The sequence below is a fragment of the Meriones unguiculatus genome, chromosome 3 (assembly GCF_030254825.1).
Source record: "Meriones unguiculatus strain TT.TT164.6M chromosome 3, Bangor_MerUng_6.1, whole genome shotgun sequence".
Classification (NCBI taxonomy): domain Eukaryota; kingdom Metazoa; phylum Chordata; class Mammalia; order Rodentia; family Muridae; genus Meriones; species Meriones unguiculatus.
In genome coordinates this window covers 122282777-122299321 of record NC_083351.1, presented here as the reverse complement: position 1 = coordinate 122299321, position 16545 = coordinate 122282777, and the positions used below count along the sequence as shown (strand labels likewise).

General features: G+C 41.0%; 1 protein-coding gene across 1 annotated transcript in view; it reads left to right on the top strand.

Annotated features, from left to right (window-relative positions):
* The window catches only part of Adamts12 (ADAM metallopeptidase with thrombospondin type 1 motif 12), a 286260-nt gene that overhangs the window by 213809 nt on the left and 55906 nt on the right, over window positions 1-16545 (top strand). The window contains exons 18-19 of the mRNA XM_021649372.2: window positions 921-1131; window positions 13850-14947. Of these exons, the coding sequence (XP_021505047.1) occupies window positions 921-1131; window positions 13850-14947 (1309 nt within the window). The remainder of the gene's footprint in view (window positions 1-920; window positions 1132-13849; window positions 14948-16545) is intronic.

Sequence of the window (16545 nt, the reverse complement as noted above, 5' to 3'; positions counted from 1 at the left end):
GAGATGGAAGAAATTATCATATTTAAGTTATTTTTTTCCTTTATCAAACGAGTAGGTGAAACTGTGCACAAGCATGTTGCAAAAGATATGAAGGCAAAATAAAGTCAATGAGCTGGATTCGACATTGCCTAAGTCAGTAAAAGGGGAACATTTATATCTGCCTCATAGTGGTATAGAAAAACATTAGGTTAAGAGCCAGGAGATCTAGAGAATGATTGAATACTAAGATGTCATACCTTCAGTCAAAATACCAATGAGCCACAAGTGATTAGGATCTGGGGGCGGGGGTGCTCTGTGCTCCTCACTTTGCATGAATTGGTATTTTGTTTAATTCATATGTTTCATTTGATTCATATGTCACAACCCTCAGCAAATATATGAGAAAGTGAAGCTTAAACTTGGTTGAAGTAGCACAGAGGAACCTTGAACCTCAAAATTCTTCACTTAAAAGGGAAGCTTATTTTTTTCTCTTAAAAGACATCATTCTATTAAAGTAAAATATAAATTCTATGTGTATAAATGTTTTGCCTGCCAGTGTGTATGTACAGCTCTTGTGTGCCTCATGTTGGAGGTCAGAGTAGGGCATTGGATCCTCTATAGAACTGGCCTTGCAGATACCAGTGAACTGGGTGCTGGGAATTGAACCCAGCACTTCAACAAGTGCTCTAAAACACTGAGCCATCTTTTCAGCCCCCAAATATGGTTTTTGTAGAAACTGAATATGCCAGGGTCTCTGCTGGGCTCTGGAGTTCATAACTGAACAAGTCGTACTGGCCCTATCTGTAGAAAATATTCATAGAGTCTGTGTCACCTCTGAGAACTTCCCAGCTCTGTAATACATGCTTGCCCGCTTCCCGTCCCAAGAAATGAATGTACGTTTACTTTTACTGATCTTCTCTCCTGTCTGTGTCTGCCTGCAGGTGGTGGGCAGGGGAGTGGGAAGCTTGTTCAATGACATGCGGGCCCTATGGAGAAAAAAAGAGAACAGTGCTGTGCATCCAAACCGTGGGCTCTGATGAGCAGGCTCTCCCAGCCACAGACTGCCAGCACCTGCTGAAGCCCAAGGCACTGGTTTCCTGTAACAGAGATATTCTGTGTCCGTCAGACTGGACAGTAGGCAACTGGAGTGAGGTAAGCTCATGAGTTGAAGGGACAGTGACATTATCCCTGCTTTATCAGCCTCTTACTTATTCTTCCAAAATGGCTTAGCTTAACATTGCCTACAGCATCCATCATGACTGCCTCGCTTCCTGCATTTCCTGTTTCCATCCTTACAGGATCTTACCCTCCCTTGCAGAGTGAGCAGCTATGGACTAGGGATAAGGTGAACCTCAGTGATACAGGCTCCTGACAGCTAACTGATACACTTTTGGAATAGTGATTGTCCTATTGTTAAGCTATTGTAGTAAACTAAAGACACACACAATAGCCCCCGAAGCCAGTCTGTAAAACACTTGGAAGCTCATTGTTGTAGTTAGCTAATCTCAAAGGAGTGTTACTCTAGTGGAAAAATAAAGAATGCACTTGATTCCAAAACCATTCAAATCATTATCTCCTCACCTTGTGTTTGAGATATCTGTTAGGAGTTCATGAATTCAAATTATCATTGCACTTTCCCAAATTAACTTGATCTAAATCTCTGGGTATAATTAGAAATCACAGAGCTTGAAGGTTATGAGCAAGGAAGAAATAAAACAGGTTTTAATGTTCTATGACACTGTGGAGTCTGGGTCTGTCACGCCTTGATGTGCCTAAAAGTGACTAGAAAAATTCAAGCTCTTTGGTGTCTGCAAAGGCCTCGTTCTAATTTTCTGTGTGCATTTCAGTTATGACCTAAGGAACAACCAGACAATAAATGAGCTTTAGGAATGAACACATAAGAAATTTAAGAAAAATCTGAGTTTGTCATATATGCTTTCTTTTAAAAAAAATTAATGCACATCTTTATTTTGTGTGTGGATACATGTGCTGTGACACACTTCTGGGGCTCAGAGAGCAGCTGTGAACATCATCAGTTCTCTCCTCCCACCGTGTGGGTTTCAGGGACCAAACCCAGTCATCAGGCAAATGCCTTTACCCACTGAGACATCCCACTGGCCCCTGTGCAATTTCTTGAGAAGCCATGGGCTTCCTAAAACAATGACCAGAAATTTCAGAGGATGTGCCTTCAGGGAAGCAGGAAATATTTGGTGCTGGTGAACATTATAGACAAATACCTGAAATGAAAATTGATGAATAAGTAAGCCATGTACTCACATTTATGATAAAACACTTGGATTAGAAGGCGTTTTGTTGTGAACAAAGATTTTTTATGTAGCTTATGACGATGCTCTGAAAACATTATCTAAGAAAGAAGTTTAAATTTTGCATGAATAAAATTACCCTCTCTGAAGATACTTACTTGAAAGCAGAATACTCACGTGAACAAACAGCTTTGATAATCTTCCCAAGACAGTTTCTTCAACACCTCATAGTTGGGATCATTTAATTTTTAGTTCTGTGCAGGATGTTTTGATAGGTGTGTGGGCTAAAAGTAAAGAAATGGAAATCATGGTCCCTAGACTGTGAAAACTTCCTATCAAATGGGAGACAAAGGATGAAAAGGTTGGGGCAGTGGATGGAAGGTGGGCAGTGGAGAGAGACCGTGAAGGGTGCATGCAGTGATGGTGGGTCTAACAGTTAACACAAGTACTTTATGGACTGTGCACTGATGCAGCTGCACACATCAGTGGCAAGTCAGATTATCCTCCCTGCTGTTCTTTGGAAGGAGCCATCATAAGCATGTATTTGGCCTGACCTGTTCACCACCAACCTAGACTGATATAAATTACAGTGTTGTCAAAATATGGCTGAATGGGGTATTGTGATGGATCCATTAAATTTGTTTACCCCCAAAAAAAAATGTATTGGCTGCATCCAAAACACTTAATAATTCTTGTCATGTAGAATTTACTGATTGCCAGAATCCCGGGGCTTTCTCAAAAGACTGTAATTACAGATTTGGCTGAGGAGACCTTCTTCCTGAGCCTGTGTGTGCAGCACATAATAACCCACCTTAGCTGTAAAGCAAGAGACCAAAAAAGTTGGCCTGAGATGACAAACACTAGTGTCTGTGGGCCCCCAAACAGGCCATTGTGTAGTTGACTGACAGCACATGCGAAATTCAGTGTTTAGCTTCCTCTTACAGAGCAAAGCTGAAGAGTCAAGCTGGTACCTTCATTCAGAAATGTATTTAGGCAAAGCGCCCGGAGGTAAATCAGCATCAGTGAATAAATTGATGCTGTTTTGTCCAAATTCATTGGATAAATCTTTTTTCCTCCTTCTGTTGTTTTGATAACAATGCTCAATGAGCTTTGCTTAAATATGATAAAAAATAAATGTCTTTGACACTCTATGCCAAGATACCCTTGTGCAGTTTTATATGCATATATATTTTCTTTTTATTAAAAATTTTACAAAAATAAAATAAATTTACATATATATTCTTTTTTATTCTACCATCCTTTTTTATTAAAAAAAATTTATCTTCATACACTATACTGAGATCACAGTTTGTCCTCCCTCAATTCCCCTCCACATCCTTCTTACCTCCCCTCCTACCTTTCTTTCTCCTTAAAAAAAGAATCATCAGTCATCCAAAAATAAAATAAAATAAAAATAAAGCAGAATAAGACAAAAATAAACAGAAGCATATATTTTAGTCTTATTCTTTCTCCTCCTCCAACTCCCAGACCCTCCCCACATCCCTCTCCATCCACCTTTACATCCTTGTACTCTCTCTCTCTCCCCCCCAAAAAAAAATACAACCACAAAACAAACAAACAAACAGAAAACCAAGTAAGGCAAAAAAAAAAAAAAAAAAAAAAAAACACAAAACTAAACAAAAACCTCAGGGGAAAATGTTGAGTTTGCTTTGTGTTGGCCAGTGAGTCCTGGGCATATGCCTTCCCTGGGATATGGTTGATATACCCTGTGACATTTCACCGAGGAAAACTGAGTTTCCTTTCCCAGCAAGCATCAGTTGCAAACCCCTTCTTAGATAAGGGTAGAACTTTGTGTTCACTTCCCCTTCTCAGTGCTGGGGTTTTGTCTGGCTTAAACTTGTGTAGTCTTGTGCATACTGCCCGTCTCTGTGAGTTCACATAGGCGTCCATCCTGTTATGCCTGGAAGATGCTGTCTTGCTGGAGCTAGCACCATCTGTTTCTTTCTCCCTGTTTTTTGGCATATATCCCTGGGCCTTGAGGGGAAGGATTTGGTAAATACATCCCATTTAGACATGAATTCTCCAAAGTTTCCACTCTGCACATGGCCCACTTGTAGGCCTATGAGTTAATCAGCATCTAGTGCAAGGAGTTTTCCTGATGAGGGCTGGGACACACTAACCAATGGATATAGCAAAGTGTCTGTTAAAAACATGTTAAATATAGTGTGTTTTGATAATATCCTTTCCCCTCCCCTATAAAAGGAATAATTATGATTCCTGGCACACAGCATTTGTTATCAGAACTCTGTCTTGATACCCATATTATTTGAAGCAGAGATATTCTCTGGCTCTACACTGGTCTGCAATGAGATGTATATTTGGTTAAGTATGAGAAACCTTGACCAAAGGAGCCCAGACCTGAGAACCCCCAGGTTTCTACCGAACAGTTCTCCCTGTGGCATCCAAGGTGGAAAAGAGAAATGCAAAATTCACTAGTTATCCAAGCAAGGTCCCTCCCCATCAAGGAGAAAGAAGGTTCTGCCATCTCAGGCCCATACACTCAACTCTGAGTAATGCTGAGTCTCCCGGAAGGAGGGAGGTCTCCTCTCTGCTCACCCCAGGAAGGCTTTTCCTGTTTCCTGTTTTCTCCAGTCACTATTCCTCAGCCGACCCTCAACCCCAAATCATGCTCTTGACAACCAGCTTTACCAAGGACTTTGTCCTGCTTTTGCTCAACCTAGTTTTTGAGTTCAAAGAATGGCACTTCTATTTGATGTTAAGAAAGGCAAAGTATCTCCCATTTTCCCCAAGTACTACACTTCAGCGGCTTGCCAGGGTAAAGCAGCCAGTCTAGTAATGGGGTTATGGCTGCTAGATCACAGCTCCCATTGTTTAAATCTTGGCTCTGCCACTTGTCAGATTTAACATTATTTTCTTTGTCATGTTGTCACTACCCATAACATAGCAACGATATTTCTCCAAGTATAGACGAATTCCTATGTCCAAGTCCTTTCACAGAAAGGACACTGGCTACACATTTGCTTGTAAGGTAGAGGGAAGCATACACCAATGCCACCTATCATGTGTTAAATGCTTACCTGGACTAGGTAGGCTATTTTCTTTACCCCTTAAAGTAACTCCAAAGATTGATAACAGTTCGTTAACTTTAATTTTTGCAACTTGAAAACTCAAAACATAAGCCTTTAAGATGCCTTCTTATTTAGAAATTCCCAACCAATAAATGAGAGTTGGGATTCATATCTGCCTCTCATTTGAAGGCAATCTCTAACTGATAGAAGAGTAAAGCTTTACTGTGGTTAATGCTAGTTTCACTTTTTTTTTAAATTCTTTATTAATTACACTTTATTCACTTTGTATCCACCCCATGGTTCCCTCCCTCCTCCTGTCCCAATCCCTCCCTTTCTTCACCCTCTGCATGCATGCCCCTCCCCAAGTCCACTGATAGGGGAGGTCTTTTTCTTCCTTCTGATCCTAGTCAATTAGGTCTCATTAGGAGTGGCTGCAGTGTCTTCTTCTGTGGCCTGGTAATGCTGCTATGGAACCTACTTGGATACTGAACTGCCATGGGCTACATCTGTGCAGGGGTCTTAGGTTATCTCCATGCATAGTACTTGGTTGGAGTATCAGTCTCAGGAAAGACCCCTGCACTCAGATTTTTTGGTTCTGTTATTCTCCTTGTGGAGTTCCTGTCCTCTCCAGATCTTACTGTTTCCCACTTCTTTCCTAAGATTCCCTGCACTCTGCCCAAAGGTTGCCCATAAGTCTCAGCATCTGCTTTGATAGTCTGCAGAGCAGAGCCTTTCAGAGGTCCTCTGTGTCAGGCTCCTGACTTGTTCCCTCTTTTCTCCTTCTGATGTCCAGCCTCTCTGCTTTTCTGGATAGGAATTTAGCATTTTAGCAAGACTCCTCCCTCTTGATTAGTTTCTTTAGGTGTACAGATTTTAGTAGGTTTATCCTATATTATATGTCTATATGAGTGACTATATACCATGTGCATCTTTCTGCTTCTGGGATAGCTCACTCAGGATGATCTTTTCCAGATCCCCCCATTTACCTGCAAATTTCATGATTTCCTTGTTTTTTATTGCTGAGTAATATTCCATTGTGTAGATATACCACAATTTGTTCATCCATTCCTCCACTGAGGGGCATCTGGGCTGTTTCCAGCTTCTGGCTATTACAAATAAGGCTGCTACAAACATGGTTGAGCAAATGTCCTTATTGTGTACTTGAGACTCTTTTGGGTATATGCCTAGGAGAGGTATAGCTGGATCTTGAGGAAGCACTATTCCTAGTTGTCTGAGAAAGCACCTAGATCATAGACAAAACATGCTCCTTTTGCAAGAGACATCCCATTGTACATAATCGCCAAATTTGCATATGGGGTTTTGCTGTGAAACAAGCCCTCTCCTGCTTAACTAATAAATCCAAAACTTTAAATGTTCATTTTAAAATTAACTCTTGCTGAGTTATCTAAGCTAGATTCTGACTCTTGATCTTCCTGCACTGCATGACCCTCTTGAGTATCTGGGAATACATCACCACAGCCATCTTATGTCGGGATTTTTAATGTTGGATCCAGGATACAGAGAATGGTTCTTTCATAGGCTCAGTGGAAAGTTGTATCATCCTTTTACATGGACAGATGGACAGGAAATCCCTGAAAGCAGAATGTAATTAGTAAATACGTCTGCCAGGTTTTCAAAACCCTGTAGAAATGCTTGAGATGTAAAGACAAATAAATGTGTTACTTTCAGAAACTCAAAAGAATATTGAAAGTCAACCATATTTAATTTCAAAATAGTAGCAAAATAGGTCGCTTCTCAGGGGAAGAAACTGTAGCATAGAGATGCTTGCATACATGTTCAAGTCATACAGCTACCAAATGATGAAGCAGGCTTTGAATGCAGGCAGCTAAGATTCTACTTGAATGCTGACATACATCTCAAGTGTTTGTGAAATACAGCAATATGGCACAAGAAACATATTCTGTTTGGAAACAGTTTGAGAATCATCTTTTCTCACTACACTGGAATTCACAATATACATAATGATTGCTGAGCTCTGAGTCTCCCAAAATGAAATGACTTAGTCTCACCAAATAAATTGTAAAATCAAGAATGTTTCAGTTTGTTTCTACAGCAACACACTGTCTCTCACTTGAGATTGGGAATGTTTTGGAGTGCATCTGAGGAGACAGAGAGCAAGTCATCCCAAAGCAGATGTGCTTAGGGTCTAGGAACATTTGTAATCTGCCCTTCCTGCGCAACCAGATTTCTACAGGTCTACTGAGTGAAATCTGTTTGTAAAGACCTCCCAGTGTTGTGGCAGCCAGATACCTAACAGGGGTTCAGTGGCTTGGATGAGAATGACCCCCATAGGTTCATATGTTGAATGCCTGGTCCCCAATTGGTTGAGCTGCTTTCTGGAAAGGATTGGGAAGTGTGGCTTTGTTGGAGGAGATGTAGCCTGGCTGGAGGAAGTGTGTCACTGAAGACAGGGTTTAAGTTTTCAAAAGCCCACACTACCACCCCTTTTTGCCTTGTACCCGTGCCTTAGCATGTAACTCTCAGCTACTTCCCCAGCACCATGCAGGTCTCTCTGCTGCCGTGCTTCCCTTCCCCAGCACCGTGCCTGTCTCTCTGCTGCCATGCTTCCCACCATGATGATCATGGACTCAAACCCTCTGGAACTGTAAACCCCAGCAAACATTTTCTATTGTAAGTTGACTTGGTCATGGTGTCTTATCAGAGTAATATAAAAGTACCTGAGAAAATGACTTAAAAGAGGATGGATTTATTTTGGCTCATGGCCTCAGTTTTCAGTGTATTTTTTGTTGGCTCCATTGGTTTTATGTCCACAGCAAGGGACAACATCATGGAGGAAGTGCATGGTGGAAAAAAGATGGTCACTTTATGGCACTTAGGAAACAACAATAGGAAGAGGCTAAGGAAAAATATACATTTCAAATCTTCAGTCTGCCTCATACAACCAGGACACACGTTCTAATCCATACCACTTTCCAGTGATGCCATCCTACCATAAGCCACCAGGGTATTTATCCCAATGGCTCTTCAAAAGCCATTCAATGGCTCTTCACAAGGAAGCCATGGGAACAAATGTCAGTGGCAAGAAAGTGCATGTGACATTATGCAGGAATTCCTGAAGGAAAATCATGGAGGGACAGGAGGACTAGAGGCTTACCTCTAGTAAGGCTTACCTCCTGTGGGCTGGTGCTCTGAACTGTGTTGCTTCTTTGGGAATGGAGCTTCGGCAAGTGCTAACATCTCAGTTCTTTTCACACATGGCAGCCTATGTTATTCAGGTTCCTGGGGAATATTCTTAGATACTGTTAGTTTCAAGAACTACTCAGAAAGCTGGTTTCCAGTCTCTTTATTGTGTCTGTTTTGTTGTTGTTGTTATTGTTATTGCTATTGTTATTGTTTTGTTTTTAATCATCTAAGATGAGGAATTGCTTTCTTGGAGTTTCCCTAATGAAGTCTGGCAAACTGGATTGGTATAACAATGTGAGATGGCGTGTATTGAGTTTACAAGGAAGGGATCCTAGATCAAGTTGTAAAGAGGCTAACTTCCTTTGAAAGTTCTGTGAGGGAGAATGACCTCATGCCTCCTTTTCCTTCCTTACGGTAGGAGGTGTACCTGAGCCCCTAACTGAGAATACTAGAGGTAAGCCTCAGTGAAGTCTCCTTTCCCTCCATGCTTTTCCTTCAGTGTCCAGGAGTTCCTGCATGACGTCACATGCGTTTTCTTGGCACTGATGTTTATTCCCATGCCTTGGAGTCCCTTGACTTGTAATTGCACCACCACGATCCCATGGTATTCTTCCTACAAAGTGTTTCTTTGTCCAGAATCTCCCCTTTTTTAAGAATACTGATCATACAGGGTTAGCACCCACTCTAAAGACCTGGTTCTAAGTTGATTTCCAACTAAAAGAACTGTCTCTAATTGGATCGCATTCTGAGATAGAAGTCATTTGGACTCTGATGTATCTACCTTTGGAGAGGAGAGGGGACCCATTTCAGCTCCCAACAGGCCATGTTTTAGCTATGTCAAACAATTTTTGGTACGGAGCCCACTAATTTATTTGTAAATTCCTGAGCCATATAGAAATGTTTTATGCTCAAAATATTAGCAGCTTCTCACTAAGCCCCTTTAGTCCCAAACCTCTGATAAGTTCCTGCTGTGCTTTTGAATGGACTCACTCGGCTCCCAATCTCTGTGCCAACAGTGAGCTCCTCTTGTCCCTGTGCACCTCAGGTGGGTGGAGCTGACCAATTTAGCAGCAGGCTCTTTCTCAGCAGGCTTTGCCCAGAAGCTTTAATCCAGGGGTAGTAGCTAGGGAGGGCAAGGTAACTCACAGAGAGGACACAAATAGAATGAATAGCAAGCTGCTTGCCTGGTACAGAGTTCAAAATTATAAGGTCAGGGCATATGATAATCAAAGCTGAAGAATTCCAAAGGTACCAATCGAGATGGGCTTTAAGTATGTGTCATGCAGCTGCATTTATCTCATCTGAAGGGCTTGACAGCTCCTGAGGAGATAAACACAGTTTAAGGAGTTCCAGGCTGAATACAAAGAGGAACTGCTTGTTCTGGCAACAGTGAAAAAAGGCAACTTCCTGTTTGGAATCATTGTAGTCAATAGACAGCCGGGTCCTGTTGGCACAAGATGGCCGGTGCTAAGGATGTCTAAGAAGTGGCCACTGTAGGCCGCTTGGAAGAGTGGCTGTCTCCCGGGAAAGGAAAGTACATATGGGTATGCCAGAGAACATATGTGCCCATCTCAAACCTGGGTTTCCAAGACTGAAGCGTTGAGCTGCCATTGGGAATAAGACCAGTGGGTGATGATCATCTGACATTTCAAGCAAAGCCAAACATCCAGAATCTTATTAACACAAAATGTTTAGCTATTAAAAACATTTGCCACACTTCTGTTTTTTTACATATTGATTTTGATGTTCTGAGATGGAGTAAACCAAAGAATCCACCTTTGTAAGTCAAATTTAGTCCTTGGGAGGCCAATTTGGAAGTGCTACTTGAGAAAAATCTCCTGTTTTTAAATACCAAAACCTAATGTACTTCAACTCAAGAAACCACTCCGTGGCTATTAGTAACCTTTGTTTTGTGCTGTGTGCTTACCAAATTCCCAGTTCATGAGATCATTGAAATCTGTAAGTTAAAAAGTCACATGTCCAGAGCGAAAAAGATGGTTCACATTGTTCCCCATTCTTCCAGAGAACATGAGTTTGGTTCCTAGCACCCAAGATGGCTGACTTATAAATGCCTGTTACACCAGCTGCAGGGGATCTGATACTCTCTTTTAGCCTCTGCAGGCACCTATGCATGTGCAGCACACACACACACACACACACACACACACACACACACACACTAAAAATAGAAACATATCTTGAAACACAATAAGATTGCAGCTCCTTCAGTTGTTGCAGGGTACCTGAGCCGAAAACCATGCCGTGCAGGAGTAAATCAGAAGAGTACGATAGTCTTTTGATAGTCTAGAGAAGTCTCTGGGTCTAATCTACCCACAACTGCCCTGATAAGACAGTTTTGTGTACCATAATCGAAAAGGACAGTAGAAATTGGGGCACCGTCTTCCATGCCTGTCATTGTCATTATCAACATTATCATAGGCATCATTATTTTATAGGAATAACAATGGCTTCTAAAGACCAGTTGCTTTGTGTATATTATGCATGTGCTCAGACTATAAATATTGATGTGTGTGTGTATATGTGGGTGTGTGTGGTGCCCTTTGTTTTGAATGTATCTTTGTCACTCACAGTCCTCACTGTAGCCTTAAAAATTTGGCATAAATTTTGCTCAATCTCCAGAGGAGTTAGCTAAGATTTAATCACAGGAATACACACACACACACACACACACACACACACACACACACAATAAGAATGACAGATTGAAGGACTTAAGCTATTTCTCATGGGTTTTGTAGTTATTTCTCTTTTTCCATAATTCAATATGGTAGAAACACAGAGTACATACTTACTTCGAAGCTTTTTAATTAAGACGAATTGAAATATATTGTGCACTTTTATATCCCCATAGACATTAGAAATCCTACAAGTCAAAGCAACACAGAAGCTTGGGGGAAACATAGAATAATCCCCTTATGTTGCTTTGTAGTCTGATGCTTCTTGGAGAGAAAATTGCGAGAAGGGCCACATGCTCGAGATCAGTTGGCTTTAGCCTTGTTTGTGAATCCATTCTTTTTTAATATAATTTTTTATTTGTTACAATTTATTCACTTTGTATCCAGATGTAGTCCCCACCCTTGTCCCCTCCCAATCCTGCCCTTCCTCCCTCCCTCATCTCCTTGCATGCCCCTCTTCAAGTCCATTGATGGAGAGGACCTCCTCCCCTTCCATCTGACCCTAGCCTATCAGGTCTCATCAGGACTGTCTTTTGTAATCTTTTGTAGTGGCCTGGTAAGGTTGCCCCCCACCTCAGGGAGACGTGATCAAAGAGCCAGCCACTGAGTTCTTAAAGCCAACCTGTGGGAAAATATAATCAGGCACACAGTGAGAATTACTTTGTTGCATTTATAAATGTTTACAGTCTGAATATTTGAAAATCTAATGTGTTCAGATTAAAATGTAATGAGAGATGACTAAACTGAATGGGCCATGAAGCGCCTTCATACTCAAAGGTAGCAGAAATCTGAGACAAAGCAGAAAAATAAATTGTCCCATCTTGCTCTTTTTAGGCTCCAGGTGAGTGGTAGAAGAAACCAGAAAAGCACCAGAAGACAACCTTTCCTAAGAGATAGCCTCACCTTTGGTGGGAAACGGCATGTGTTTCCTGGTGGGTAATGCACAGTTCCCACCGAGGATTAGCCCTGTAGCTACTGGCCAGTCCTATGACAGGGCATCAGAATGCTTTACTAGCATCACCCTGAACCCCAGTCTGTTCTTGCCTGCTGCCTCGGCTCTGCAGTTTCCTGCAGTCAATGGTGCTTTTTGGTTTCAAAGGCACTGATTTCACAGAGCTGTTATGAATCCCTGGGTGATTGTGCTTGACTGAAACAAAATAAAGGAGGAGATGTTTTACACCAATAAGACTTGAGGAAGCAAGCTAAAAAAATGCATACACTTATAAGTACCAGTTTCCTTGAACCTGTCTTCATTTTATTTTTCCAAAAAATAAAAGAGTCACTTAGCAAATATATACAGTGATCAAATACTGTAAGAATTATCCTGGCATGTAATTATGAATGAGAAAGAGGCCCTGCTTTTGGGCTACTCTTCTAAAATCAAAACCACTGGGCCACTCACTAAAGAGCATGCATGTGTCTGTGTTGCACTAGGCTTTGTTGGAGAAGAAAGCACGCTGAATAAGTCTGACTTGCAGCCTTTCAAGTGAGCCCTGGGGCCCTCAGCTCCTCTCTTGCTGAGGGTGGAATAATCATCCCTTGTAAATCTTGCAGAGAATTTGCAAATATCACACAGAATGATGGCTATGAGGCCCTGTAAAATCTAACAGATATTCAGGCATATCCTGAAGAAACCTGCTTTGATATCAATGATACAAGATAGAGAATAAGCATCAATATAAAATGGAGAGCAAAGGGGTATGAGTGGTTCATGTTCCAGTGACAGCTACTTGTTGCTTGAATTAACAGGTTATAAGGAAAAGAATAATCTGGACAGTTGGATGAAAGAATGGACTTTTGAAAATCACTGATTGTATTGTGTTACATTATACTGTGTTACATAGCCCCTATGTATGATTAATAAGCATACAGCTGGATGAAACAGGTTTAACAATAAACTCAGAGGATGAAGTACCCTATCAGGATGCCCCACAAAGGCAGTCTAGATGCCTGTACTTAAGCAAACCTTCCAGAATGAAAAAGAAAATTAAGAAGAGAGACATGCCACTTTCCCAGAATGAATATTAGTGTCATGCCAGTAGAAGGACATAATTTTTTGAGAAAGGGTACTTTCTACCTTCATTAGCTTCTGATCTTTCAAGTTAAGAAAAAAAATAGATCTTAAGTGTATTTGATCATGGTGAGTATTTAGTTTTTAATGTAATAGATAAATGACTGTGACACCTGGGAAAAAATACATGAATTCTAATAATTATTTTCTAAACAGAAAAGCTTCAATATAACTAGTTTAGCACACCAGTGAGAGCCTGGGAACATTTTTGTGTTAATTTAATAGTATCACAGCCCTAAGGAAGGGCTGTGGGTTGGGGGGCTCAGTTGGGTGAGGAAGTTATTTCATTTTTCTTTTCTTTCTCTGCTTTCTTTGCCTCTCTTCCTCCTCCACCTCTTCCTCCTCCTGAAGAGAAGAGTGAGGGGTGAGTGATTTAAGATATTGCCTTCCTTGTAGATGGGAATGCACAGTTTTTAAGACCCAAAAGCCTTTAGTTTGACTGTGTTATTATTTTTGTTAAGGTTGGTCCTGGTCCCTGACTGCTCACCAGGAGACGGTGGAAAACTAAAAACATAGAAACCAAATGGAGAGAAAGCATTCACTGTATGGTTCAATGACCACTGGGCCTGACCATGGCCAAGTCATCTTTTTCCCACTAAACTAACAGCTGTCTCTCTTTTCCAGTGCTCTGTTTCCTGTGGTGGCGGAGTCCGGATTCGCAGTGTCACGTGTGCCAAGAACCATAATGAACCTTGTGACAAGACACGGAAACCCAACAGTAGAGCTCTATGTGGCCTCCAGCAGTGCCCATCTAGCCGTAGACTTCTGAAACCCAATAAAGATATAGTTCCTAGTGGGAAAAACCAACCAACATCAGAGCATGACCCCTTCAAGCCCGTCCCAGCACCTACATCCTGGCCCACATCACTGCCCACACCCACAATGCCCGAGTCTGCGAGCACAAGCACTCCAGCAATCAGCAACCTTGGCTCCACCATAGCATCTGAAGAACCAGGTGGGATAGGATGGCAGAGTAGTTCAACCCAAGCCAAAGAGGACTCCCACTACCTTACTTCCTCTGGAAGCACTTCCCAGCCCCTCTTTCCTTCATGGTCTTTGAGTATCCAGCCTGATGATGAAAATGTTTCCAGTTCAGCTATTGGTCCTACTACAGAGGGTGACTTTTGGGCAGCCACAACAAGTGATCCTGGCTTATCATCTAGCAGTGTTGTGACTTGGCAGGTAACTCCATTTTATAACACAGATCCAGAAGTGGAGATTCATAGCGGCTCAGGGGAAGACGGTGACCAGTCTACAAAGAAAGATGAGAACAACCCTGTGATTTGGAACAAAATCACAGTGCCTGAACATGATGCTCCCATGGAGAGGAACACAGAAATACCACTTGGACCTCCACCAACATCTTATGTGGAAGAAGAGTCTTTGTGGCCTCCCTTCAGCACAGTGATGGAAGGCTCACTGCCTGCATGGTCCTTTAACAATGAGACACCCAGCACTGAGGGGATGATCACTGAAAAATCAAGGAATATTCCACTCCTTCTTGGAGGAGACCACCAGCCAGCACCCTCAGAGAAGTTGAAAAACCATGACCACTTGGCATTACCAAACAATACAAATCCAACCCAAAGCTCTGGGCCTGTCCTGACTGAGGAAGATGCATCCATTCTGATTGCTGAGGGATTTTTGCTAAATGTTTCCAACTATAAACAGCTTATGAAGGACCACAGCCCTGCATACTGGATTGTTGGAAACTGGAGTAAAGTAAGAGATTCAGCTTCCTGTCCTAGACCTGATTTTTTTCTTATGGAAATTATGTAGGAATGGTATACTGTAAAAATTCCAAAGTGAACTTGCATCAAACTGTGTAGTTGGGCATGGAGGCATACATTTGTGATCCTAACTCTTAGGAGGTTGGATGGGTGGATTGTGAATTAAATGCCATTCTGGGCTACAGAGAAGATTTAGAAGCCAGATAGGTTACGTAATCAGATTCTGTTGAAATAAAAGGGAAAGGAAGAAAGGAAGAAAGGAAGAAAGGAAGAAAGGAAGAAAGGAAGAAAGGAAGAAAGAAAGAAAGAAAGAAAGAAAGAAAGAAAGAAAGAAAGAAAGAAAGAAAGAAAGAAAGAAAGGAGAAAGAAAGAAAGAAAGAAAGGAGAAAGAAAGAAAGAAAGAAAGAAAGAAAGAAAGAAAGGAAGGAAGGAAGGAAGGAAGGAAGGAAGGAAGGAAGGAAGGAAGGACATGGGGAGAAGAGAGAAGAGGTAGTGAGGAAGAGAGGAAGGGGAGGAGGAAAGAGAGGGGGAAGGAAAGATAAAACAGGTAGATAGATAGATAGATAGATAGATAGATAGATAGATAGATGGATAGATAGATAGATAGATGGAAAACATGTAATGACAATTGCAATCATTTCTATGCTATCTCCCCAAATGGAAAGGAGATAAGTAAATACATTATTTATAAAACAATATGTACCATACAAGTATATATTTATATATTCTTTATAAATACTAAAAAAAGAAAACATACTATGAAACACAAGGACTAAAAGTCTCCATCAGGAGACCTGTTACTGTGTGTGTACGGAGAATCCAGTCATCTGTTTGTGCCTGGTGTTTAAGCAGTGGGGTGAAATGCCAAGGGTAGAGCTTCTATGGTGTCCCTTCTAGGTGTGCACTCCAGAAGTCCTGTGGTGAGGGATAGCTGCAGGAGCCTGTCTTAATGGTTCCATTAGAAATGTAATGCTCAGACTTTGTTCAAACTTGTAAAATAGTCACAATTGGAAGGAAATCTGGGACCAAATCTATAAAAGAATTCTGTAGCTCACTATGTCAACAATTGTTTATATACAAGTACACATATTCCATTCTATTATCAGGGGAGATAGATAGATAAATAGATAGATAGATAGATAGATAGATAGATAGATAGATAGATAGATAGATGAAAGATTTATAGACATACAGTTATATTTTTATTTTTATATGAATATTTAGTATCTTTTGCTTGTGTGGTCAAAACAAGCTTCAGAAGCTTGAGAAGAAATATTTATCAAAAGGCCCCCTTTCTACCTGGGGCTCACTTAAATTGCTTATGAATATATAATTACACATTACAAACCTTACCTATTTACAGAGCTAGGAACCCACCTTCATTATATAATTATTTTTTCTTTGAGTAGACTCATTAACAAATTCACTATGGCTATTGAAAGCATGGTAGTATCTTAGAAGAACTAATCATTATGATAAAATGTTGGCCCCTAGTTTCAGACTTTAGAAATTTGCCTAGATATTTGGTATTCTATTTCTACAACTAGTAACATCCTTTGAAGCTCCAATGACTTCTTACCTATTTTAATC